This window comes from Tupaia chinensis, unplaced genomic scaffold (assembly GCF_000334495.1).
Source record: "Tupaia chinensis unplaced genomic scaffold, TupChi_1.0 Scaffold000473_1, whole genome shotgun sequence".
Classification (NCBI taxonomy): Eukaryota; Metazoa; Chordata; class Mammalia; order Scandentia; family Tupaiidae; genus Tupaia; species Tupaia belangeri.
Window position 1 is genome coordinate 1,036,144 of NW_006159982.1, and position 12,052 is coordinate 1,048,195.

At 41.2% G+C, this 12,052-nt stretch overlaps 1 protein-coding gene across 2 annotated transcripts in view; it reads right to left on the reverse strand.

Annotated features, from left to right (window-relative positions):
• PTPN14 (protein tyrosine phosphatase non-receptor type 14) overlaps nt 1-12,052 on the reverse strand; it is a 206,881-nt gene that overhangs the window by 52,424 nt on the left and 142,405 nt on the right. For both annotated transcript variants that reach the window (XM_006155825.3, XM_027774712.1), the window contains exons 4-5: nt 10,215-10,312; nt 8,192-8,259 (exon numbers count right to left, since the gene is read on the reverse strand). In XM_006155825.3, the coding sequence (XP_006155887.1) occupies nt 8,192-8,259; nt 10,215-10,312 (166 nt within the window). The remainder of the gene's footprint in view (nt 1-8,191; nt 8,260-10,214; nt 10,313-12,052) is intronic.

Below are 12,052 nucleotides of genomic sequence, written 5' to 3' on the forward strand. Positions count from 1 at the left end.
GGAAAGAGAAGACAACGAGAAAGAGGGAGAGAGAACGGAGGGAAGGAGGCAAGGAGGAGGAGAAAGAGAAATGAGCACTCTTGCCAGGGTCTCCTCACACTGTGAGCCTGTTCCCCTAACCCTCCAGCTCCTCAGGATCTTGAATGCTAGGCACTAAGCATATTCTAGGTCAACCAGGAATTCGAACCCATGTGGCCTCCAGCATAGCAGTTCAGCCGCCCTATCTGTACACCAAGGCTGGATCTACTTTTCTATTTTTAATGATCATGATATAGGCCAATGAGTTTCAGGTAATTATCCCTTTAAAAGTTGACCCTAGGAAGAAGCTGTATCAGGCCTTTGTGCATCTCCACAACATCAGCAAACTAATTTACAACTACACAAAGGCAGAGTGGGCTCACTGTGGTGCTGCTTGGTGGTCACAGGAGCAGAGGGCACTACCACAGCTGAAGTATCTCAAGAGAGCACTGGAAGACAGCCATAGAGCCAACTTGTTAATGTCACAACCAAATGAACTCCAGGCCCCCAGCACTGGTAGTATGCTAGATCCCATGAACTCAAAGAGCCAATGACACACATGGGTCTTCCTAACTCCTCTTCAGTGACACCACAGTGGGAGGATGTATGTCTCAGAAACCAGGATGTTTGAAACAGCTACTGGCAAGGCACTGGTTAGTAATGGAGAGGTGGAAACTGGAGCAATCCATCTAAGATGGCACCAAAACACTCAGTTCCTAGAAGTTAGCAGATGCAATGATTCTAGAGCTTGTCTCACTCCTGTGGTTGCCTGGTAGGACCTGAAAAGCTCAAGCCACTAGGCCAGCTGCCTTTACCAATTCCACGAAGCACGTTCCATAGACCCCAGCTAGTAAGCACAAAAAGGACACAGATGTGCACCATCTTCTTCTGAGCTCCAGCAGGATGTCAGAAGGGACTCTGAGCTATGTCCTGATGAAGCTCATTCTACGGGGTTGTGGGGTGAGGGCTGTGCTCTGGCAGATATCAGATGAAGGGCCTCATTCCCTTGATTCCATCCATTTCTACAGATATCTCTAACTTCATGTCTTTTCATAGATGAATCACTATCCCAAAAAGGTACACTTCAAACCTATAAAGAACACTGCACCTCAAATCATTAAAAAAAAGTGAAAAATCGGCATTTTTTTTTTAAACTAGAAAAATGAAACTGTAACTATATACTGGAAATTCTATAACTCTGCAGAATCTGAGCATTCAATAGCTCTGGCAGACCTCAGAGAAGATGGAGAGAATTCCTGGCTGCTCTTATTTCTCACCTGCTAACTGATTAATTTGTCATTTCTTGTTTAGCCATCCACTGAAATGACTCAAGACCATGAGAGGAAATAAGCTCAACATTTTCAGCTTTATGTTGTGAAAGAACAAAAATGTCATGTGGCGTGGACACTTAGCTATGTGCGCCACGGTATTGAATGCCAGTAATAACCTGATACTAATTTTGAAAAGCTAACGAAAGGCATGTGGCAACAGAATAAAATAAAGGTAAAGATCAAAAAAGGCTCCATTAAACCTCTGCTTCCTACTTTTTAGAAAAGAAAAAGCCCAGAGGTACCCTCTGCTATTGTACTCAACTCCACCACCTCCATCTGCGTCTGGGCCTCCCTGAGGTATGTGCCCTGCCACAGAGACACGCCAGAGTGGCTCTGTGCAAATGAAAAATGGCAGCATGCATGCCTGTACACAGCCGCACACCTGGGGAGCGCCCTGTGTACTTAACTTTGTTCTTTTCTCTGTTGAAGAAATGCCATTTGACAAATTCAGTTACTTTATAAGATCAAACAGGGCCATTCATCCCTACCATCCCTCCCCCACCAAAGGAATGCATTCTTCTCTTTGAAAGAGCTAGTGGAACCAAGCAGAAAGTTTACAACCTTCCATGGCTCCCCACTGCCTACCCAATTAGGTCAACACCTGGGCCTGGCATTCAGACCACCCTTCAATGCAACCCAGCCTTCCCTTCCAGCTCTCCCTCAAGGGTTCCAGGCCTTGGGCAAACCCCTCTTCTTAACACAAACTGCTTTTATATCTCCATTCATGCTCTTGGCCTCCTTCCAGCAAGAGCCAACTAGTCCCATCAGACAGTGTGAAATGTCACATCACCCTTCAGGTCTGTCTCAGTCACCATGTCCCTCCACAGGGTTTTCTAATCCCCTTCAACTGGATGTAAGCCTGCCCTCTCCTGGACATACTTCCGGCATTGCATGTTTGTCTCATATAGTTGCTCTTCTTACATGATTATGGACATAATCTTATCCGTTCTAGTAGAATACAGGCACCCCAAGGACAGCAATTCCTCTTTATTCACAAAGGGCTTTTACACAAAAACAGCTTCTAAATTCTTAATATACAGTAAGTGGTCAAAAAATGTTTACTGCAATGTATAAGTTTTGTATTTTCAAATAAGGGTTTCTGATCAGGCGAAGCAGGTTATTGATCATTTGCACTACCTCCCTGTCCTAACTGCGTACATTTCAGAATGGAAACAGTGATGTTACCTGGAAAGCACACTCCTCAACATCCTTATGTCTGTATAACACAGAGACAAGATAATACAGCTAATAATAATAATGCAAATAAATAAATAGCTACTGACACTTGACTATATGCCAAGTTAGGTACTTCATATGCATTATCTCCTTTAATGCTCACAATGGGATGAGGCTTGTTATCCTCATTTCGGATGAAAAACTAGAGGTTTAGAAAGGATGAATAACTTGCCCAAGGCCATCATAGGCCAGGAGAAAGCAAAACACGGCTCAGCAACTGCAGTCACCTTCTGATCACAGGCCACCATGCACTAGGACACAAAGTGGTGAAGTGGGTAGGGTAGGATAGATGAAGGTGAATGGCTGCTGGCAAAGCCTAGGAATATGCTCAACTCTGACACACACTGACATCCGTCAGCTTCTGCCGGGTCCTCTTCAGTGCTGTCCAACAGGCACTGTTAGGGTGATGGAAATGTCCCTGTCTGAGCTTCCCAACACAGCAGCCACTAGATAGACATAGCCGCTGAGCATTCCAAGGTAGTCCATGCAACTCGGGAAGTGAATTTTTACCTAACTTTAATAACTCAGGAAGTGAATTCTTACCTAACTTTAATGAAAATAATTTGAATGTAAATAGTCACACAAGGCTGGCTGCTACCACCCTCAAGACAGCAATTTTAGATCCAAAAATATTAATGCCAGTACTTGTCTATCCAATAGGGAGATTAATGAAATCCATGCTGTTTAAGTATCTGATCTACTTAGAGTCCAGGGGGTCCCCAGTCTCATCCTGAAACAGTAATTCCTTTACTACTTTATAGTATTTTAACCTGTCAAAGCATTTTACCACCTAAACCTCCTAAATATCACGCTAGTAATAATCTTTGAAAACTCTTAATAGTAGCCAAACCTAATCTTTTCCTGAACTTACTTGAGAATTAAAAATAAGGTTAAAAAAATTGGAAAATTAACAGCCCTCTATTATCAACTATTCCTTCCCTCCCTCCCTCCCTCCCTCCCTCTCTCTCTCTCTCACACACACACACAATGTGCATTCTCTAATATCCTAAGGTTTAAGCTTCACTTTCCTCCAACCAAGCACAATGGAAGACATCTGAACTTTTCAGGTGAGCTTCTGAGATATGAGAGATATTGATTCAAGCCTACTGACACTAAGTCCTATGAAGAGCTTCTCTGCCAAGTAATACGCTAATCTCTGAACAGGGGTTGACTTAATGGGTAGAATTAATAAGGCATAAAAACAGCAGGCAGAGCAGATAATACTGTTGTTTTCTTGAAGGGAAGAGGAATAAGGATAGTTATTCATGAAAAGTTGGAGATTTACAGTATTTCCCTAATCTTTAAGGACAAGGTAAGCTCTTAACCAATTGAAATTCATCTTGAGCACTAATATGGATAATAACTCCAGCCTTACTTATCCTGGTCTCTAAAAACTTAAAGCCTCTGTCACCAGATGCTCTATTTTTCCCCATATGCCACAACTGATATGATGCCAAGTTCTGCCTATTCACTTCCAAAATAACTCTTGGTCTGCTTTCTTAACTCACTGATAATACCTAAATTATCTCTCTTTTTTTGGCTTAAAATATTTACACATTTATTAAATTTACAATCAGAATGGGACATCTACTAAGTCATCAGTATTCCTGAGGAGGAAGATCCAACACAGAAGCAGATGACTTTGTTGTCCTAATTCCCCCACAGTGCACTGCGAAGGACGTCCCCACTCCGAAGAGCTATTGAAGTCCGTTCTATTCCAGAAAGGTAGACATTTGTTAGTGGGAACAATTTCTTCTTCTTGGTGACTACAATGTATGGTCCTCTATAAAAGTCTTTTCCATGTTCAAACATAAGACTCTCTGTATCCCGACCTGTGAAGCAGCAGGTACTTCAGGGGCCCAAGGGTAACATATGCATCTGTGGCCTGTGAGCAGGAAGCTTGGCGGGTGTGGAGGCCTGGAGTTCAGCTGTCTGCAGCACTGTAGAGTCATCTGTGCAACTTTTCTAATATTAATTACAACCATAGATAGAACCTTTTCCTGGTATTCGAATCCCACCGAAGACTCTTCATTAATACCTTGTTCCTTTGAACACATTTTGGGTAAAACACATTGTCCCTCCAGGTACAGGGGTGGGCAATTGCAGGCTGGAAGTAGGAAGAATGCACTCTCTCTCTCGTTTTGCTTCTCAGGAACCCAGGCTTGTCCAGCATGAAACTACAGGTGAATTCAACAGCCTGTGTTTGTAGGAAGACTTCTCCCATGGACCGCATACTACCTGACACCATAGGCTCTTGAGGGATTCTATAGCCTCTGATTCCACTGCCTCAATCTTCCCAGTCATGGATGCAACTGCCCCAGGAGCACGGCCTCTTTGGCAGAGGTTGTCACCTCAACTGTATTAACTCCCTCAAGGAGAACTGCAGACTCTTCAGAGTTGGGCAACGTCTGTCCAGGTAGAGGAGCCACTTCCAGAGGATTAGTCCTTTCAGAACATATCCTTTCCTCAGGACTTCCTGCAGAGCCTTCCACTTTACCCACTTTAAATTTCTTTGTAATGATATCTCGATCTTGGCCGCTTTTGCTGTGGTAGGAATATCCTTCTGATTTAGATAAGCATAGGCACACAGTTTCCTATAAGCATCTCATTTCTGGTCTTTGGAGCTGATCTATAACTGTTGGCACTAAGCATGAAAAATATCTTGGTGAAGCCAGCTGACTGGTGGCAGTTTAGCGGGTAATGGAGGAATTGGCATCTTTTTCTGAGTCTGTAGGCTATCACTGCATTGTGCCTTCTCCTCTGGACAGGAACTTTTGTCATCCTTCACAGATCATTCTTATTTTTCCCCTTTGCTGAGGTTGTTAGTAACCCCGCAAGAGATCCTTGGTTGACTAAAAGCCCACTGTTGCTCTTCAGTTTCTAGACACTTGTTCAAATTAGATTTCTGTATTCTTCTGCTGACTTCTCTGTGGATTTTCACTCCTTGTCTCTTGCATGTTCCATACCCAGAAAGTAGATCAGGCTGATAAAGGAAAATTCTTCTCACTTCCAAACAGCCCATGTACCTTGATTACTTCCCCTAAACTATTATATCTCTCTTACCCAGACCATCCCAACAGATTCCTAGATGACCTCCTCCTACAACTGGTATCACTGTCCTCATCTTGCAGTTCGCAAAGCATGGGGGATTTGCAAAACCTAGAAGTAGTAACTCCTCAGAATTTCTCAATATCTTCCTCCACTATCCCTCTCCAGCATGTCTGAGCTACACAGTCTTATTGGTCTGTGGACTGCTTCCCAAATACCCAAGCCACCTCTCCTTTCCTCCTCTGCTTAGGTCATTCCTGGCTCCCTACCTCTCCAGACCTGCTATAATCCACCCCATCCTTTTAGATACAACTCATATCCATTAGTTTTCAAGCCTTCCCTGATCTCCCAAGCACATGTGACCTCTCCCCTACACAAACTCCTGATTATACTTCATTACACTTGGCTTTGCATTCTGATTTTGTGAACTTCCTATTTACCCAACCAGTTTCCTTGAGAACAATTTTACATTTATAATTACATAATTGTATCCCTAGGGTATTCATAACCTAGATTGGTGCTTTGGGCAAAACAATTGATTTTTTTTTTTTTAAAGTGGTAAATCAAACTTTTTTAAAATCAGCGCCAGAATGCCAGGTTGGCTGTAGCTCTTCCCTAAAATGGCTTCTGAAATGTTTTAATCCTTCCTCATTAAAATTCTTATTTACCGCAAAGCTACCAAGCAAACAAACAAAAATTCTCCAGGGGTTAAAACTTAGCCTTACCTCTAATTTAACCAAAGAATGGGTATTTTACTTCACTGATTTATCCCATGAACTTCTGTGAGAACCAGCAATGTACCAGACAACAGTGGGCAGTCTAGATAGGGTTCCTGTTTAAGGACCACAGAGCTGACACTCTAGTTGATAATAAAAATCAGTCAGACTGACAGACAGACAGGAACAATTTCAGATACCAAAGGAGCTCTAAAGAGAAGACCCAAAAAGTGACTTAACAGGAAGGGGTTGATAGTTACGGTATATCACATAGGTAGTCAAGGCCTCTCTGAAGAGATGTTATTTGAATCAAGACCTAGATGACATAAAACTGTGAGGTAGAACCTTCGAAGTTGAGGAAACCCCAGTATGAAGATTCTGAGGTGCTCAGCAGCTTTTGAAAGAATCGGAGCCAGTGTGATAAAAGATAGGGAGTGAATGGGGAGGGAAGTGTTTTTAAAATTTTGTTTTTATTAGGGTCAGCAGGTGGCACAGAGGTTAAGGCTGCTGGATCCCACATGGCTGACTGCGCGGTTCAAGTCACTTTCTCTCTATTTTGTCTCTCTCCAGGGAGTGCAGGAACTCTATAGTAAACTGAAAAATAAATTTAAAAAATTTTATTGGCAATAATTATGTTGTATGACGTGATGTTTTGATTGTACAGATATCATACACACACATTGCTGAATATGCAATTCAGGCTAATTAACACATCCTTTACCTCATATACGTATCAGTTCTTTGGATGAGAACATTTGAAATCCATTATTTTAGTGATTTTGAAATATACATTATAGGGGACCAGCAGATGGCGTGGTGGTTAAGGTGCTGGACACTCCCACATGGTTGACCATGGTTGGAGTCCTAAATCTGGTGGCTTGCTTTCTCACTTTCCCTCTCCCCCTTTTTCTCTCTCTCTGTGTCTCTCTGGTCAAATTAAAATAAGTAAATGAATAAATAAAATTATTAAAAAAGAAGAAATACCCCCTTTAAATAAAAAGAAATATACATTATAATTAACTATAGTCACCTCGCTATATAATGTATCACCAAAACCTTTACCTATCCAACTGGGTTTTTTTTTTTTTTTTAAGGAGATTTTTACTATAGGGCATGTGTGCCTGCTAGAGAGACAGAGAAAGAAGACGAGAAATCACCCCCTCAAGGGGATAGCCATGCTGCAATCTCTTCTCCTCTGGGTTTTTGGGCATGCACACACATGCACCCGGCATGGGTTTCAAGCCACTGGGTCCAGGACTCTAACTGCAGTTGCTCATCTGAGAGTCCAGCAACATAGCCACTACACCATCTGCTGGTTCCCCAACTGAATTTTTGTACATGACAAATTTCTCCCTTTTCCCTAACTCTGATAACCATCATTTTACTCTCTGTTTCTGTGAGTTTGAATTTTTAGACTCTATGTATAAATGAGACTGTGTGATATTTGTCACTTTGTGCATGGCACATTTCATTTAACATAATGTCCACGAGATTCACCCAAGTTGTCACAAATGACAGAATTCATTCTTTTTAAAGGCCGAATATTCCATTATGTGTGTGTGTGTGTATGTGTGTATATATATATATATATATATACACACACACACTACTTATTTGTTTATTTATTTAATTTATTTATTTTTTACCCATTCATCCACTGATAGATACCTAGGTTGTTCCCAGATCTTGGTTATTAAGAATAGCACTGTGCAGGCCAGCAGGTGGCACAGTGGTTAAGGCACTGGATCTCCTCATGGCCAACTGCCATGAGGTTTCCAAAGGGAAGAAGTAAACATCCAAAGAAGGCAGAATATTATTTAAGAAAAAGGAAACTACACTTACCATGGGAAACAGGACATACTCTCTGAGGAAATCTTGAGAATCAAACTGATTATAGTCTCCAAAATCAGCTGAGAAGAGAAGGAAGGAGTAGTATGTATTACATAAAAACTAAATAAAATAAGGTAAACTTATTACCGCATTTATTCTCCCCACTCCATCCCTCTACACAATTATTAAATAAACATAGTGCCAAATGTGTGTTATAGTTACCGCTTTTACCTAGAAGTAAACATCAGTATAAACATAACGCTACGCAATTTTTTTTTTTAGAAAGAATGGGGAAATTTGAAAGCAATTCCTAAAAGCTATTTAAAAATGTTTAAAGAAACCTATATTTATCTGTTTGTGAAATATGTATCAACTCCTATCTTAAGAATATCTGCCAAGGGGATTTTTTTTAACTCAAGGTTAATTCGGAGTACTGAAGAGCCAAACCCATCTACATCTTTTCATACATTTGCGGCTGGAAATTCCCACCATAAACCACCCTTGGCAAGCAACTTTGAAAATCTTTACACCTCCTAGACAATTTCACATGTTGCAAGATGCCAAAAATTCCATTTTGTCTTGTTTTCATCTCACAATGGTATGTCTGAGCACATGCAAAGTGAATACAGGGAGCCTACGCCAGAAGCATACAAATGTCTTGCTTCTTGTCTCCTTTGTTTTCACAGAAACCAAACCTGCATGAGATTTTAACTTGATGGATACCAGTAAGCATCAGCTTAATCAGCTATCTTTAAGGTAATAACAGATAGAGAACAAGAAGATGTATTGTGCATTTGTGTGCACGTGCACACACACACACACACTCACACACACACACACAAGACCAATGTGGAGAGGTTGCTGTGAAAGTATCAGTTTATCAACCCACAACCTCGGCACATGATTAATTTACCAGTGAGGCCCAATTTGAGGATGACGGGCACATTGGATTTTCTCTCTTCTTTCCATTAAGGGTGACTTCTCCATTGCATCATTGATGTTACCACTGACTTTTCTATCATAAGTGGCCACAGTTTCTTTCCTGTCCAGTCAAAGTGTGACAGGTGTGATACCTCACATTTTGCCGACTGCCATCCACAGAGTAACAACAGGAGCCAACTGTATAGGAATAACTACAGGAATGTGTAACAGAGATGGCTAAAGTACAAAGACTCCAGATTGCAAGAGGTCAAGGGACGGCTGCCTCTTTTGACATGCAGAAGTCAAGAGAGTTCACTTTCAGTTCAACATTTGGGATGAGGAGTTCAGTTCACAGCTTCTAAAACAATAGTTCACACAGCAAGCACCTAGTTGCTGCCAGGTTTTTCCTTGAGCACTAGTTGGTTTTTGAAACAAATAATAAAGAGAAACAAATTTCCTTTCAAAAATTATATTAACTGTCTTGTTTTCCACATGACTAAAGGCGGTTAAGTCACCATTCAATAAGAATAATGTATTTTTATATATTATATACATATCTGAAAAGTGCCCCATACCTACAATTTAGAAAAAGAAAAAAAAAAGCCATCTGATTAAATAGGACAGATGGAAGTATAAATTTATTACAATACACATTTGTTTTTAATATTAAAACCAGGGGTTTTAATTGATCTCTTTACCTGTATTAAATGACACCATAATGTTTTGGGCTATCACACTTAAAGCTGTTGTGATAGTATCACATTCCTCATAGCAAGCCACTGAATATGACCACATTGTACAGAGGAATAATTCTGAGAAAATATTACACAAACCCTGAAATGTAGCTTTAATTAAAGGTTGGATAAAGGCTGCTATTTCTTCAAATAAAACTGTAATCATGCAAGCATGAGCAGTTTGCAAATAGCTCTGAGAAACCCACCATCCTGCCACCAAAAAAAATCACTAACTTTGCATTTTTAATGTGTGAGATCTTGAAATGAAAAGGGAGTGTTACTAAGGGATCACTTAAGTGATTCGGACTTGTCACTCTGAGAGGCAAACACTATAGTTCAATGGAAAACCGAATTTCACACACTGGGCATGACTGTCTTACCTTGCACAGCTAGGCCGGCCAACCGAATCACCTGTTCCAGTGTACACCGTAATCGCCCTTCGAGCACGTCTTTTTTGACTTGCAGGTAATACTGATATCTGTTCATGGGAATAGAGGCACAAACAACCTTAAAAGCACATTCTTGGAATACATTCCCAGAACACAGATGTCTCTTGATGTAAAACTTCACATGCACAGCAGGACACACAGGTGATGCTGAGAAAGGTCATCTCTATAAAAGATGGAAAGTGACCTCTGCCTGTGTTTACCTTTGTTTGATGTAGCAGGTGCCACATCCCATTCATTCGCTATTTGAAAGCATTCTCACCAAATCACTTCTTGTGGGCCGGCAGGAAGAACTACTGATAAGGACCAGGTCTTCATAACAGAGACCAGGGTGAAACGCCCTTCCACACCTGCACACCGACAATAGCACATTGGCGAAGCCACATTCAACAGGATGCATTCCTGATTACATTATCTTTCAAACTCAAAACTTTGGTAGGGCAGATCACAAATAGGCCAAATAATTTTGAGTTCTGCTAACTGGTAGGAGAAAGCTTTTCAGAGCCAGGATGCACCTTACACATCTGTGACTCATAAACATCTAATTTAATGCAGTGCTCCAACCAGAAGTACAGTCTCAAACCAGCAAAGTGTAGACGAACAGAATGTTCCCACAATCATCAAGCCTTAAACCACTGTTCTCAGAAGCGAATACAGTGCATTGTTTCCTTGCCAATAAAATGCAATCTTGACATTACCTAAACATTCAGCAATCCCCTTCACCCTAGGCTTTACCTCCCAGACTCAACTTCCTTGGACCACTCTTAAAACACAGCCACCACTACAACAATCACACTTTTCTAGCATTAATTCCTGGCAAATGCTAACAACCCTTGTGCTCCTGGTAACTGCGACTCTGCTTTTAACTTAATTTAGACAACTCAACCAGAGGAACCCAGAAGTGATCCAACGCCCAGCTTTCCTGGAACGAGACACTGCGAAGAGCTCATTTTTGCTGGTTCTACCATGAGTATCACGGGCATTATTACATATCATTCTAAAGCCTGTTGGAGAGAAGAAACTGGATGCCCTGCACACTTTCCTTCTCTTGGGTCTAGTAGGCAGGGTGAAGACAACCAGATTAGTCTCTGACGAGAAAAATCTACACTCAAATCAAAAAGACAGGGCCAGCCCATGGCAACAGCAGTGAAGGGAGCTGGATCCTACAAGGCAGATCATAGTTCTAATCCCAGTTCTAGGGGGTTTCAAGCGCATGCTGGGCATATATGCTTGTATCAAATTCCGACAAAGTGGCAAAACGGAGGTAAAGAAATTATGGCATGACCATGGCTCATTTCTCTCTCTCTCACTGGTGGGTGCATCCATGCTCTGGTAGAAAAACAAAACAAAAAGGGCAAACACTAAAAGTTATTTTACTCTCTTCTACTTAAACGTAATGTAGAATAGAAAAACAATCTCTTTTTTTTCCTATTCCAATACTATCTTTCATGTGAAAATGTCATTGCTTTTCCAGGTTCTACTGCTCAACCAATAATTTTACTTCCTGACTCCACCTTCTCATTTGACTAAACTAATGAATATATGCTAGACCAATTGTCCCCACTGATTTTCCAACACCCTGATATGTGCAGAAACCCTCATGTCCACACACCACTCTGAGCTCAGAGAACACTGCTCCACCCTCAATAGTCATTGCATCCTTAGAATCCCTGATTCCTCTAACTAGCTGCATCCCAGCAAATAGCAACAGAAGTTAAAGAAAAGAACTGTGGTTAAAAGCCTTTTGCAGGTAATGAAGTAGTATTCCTGCT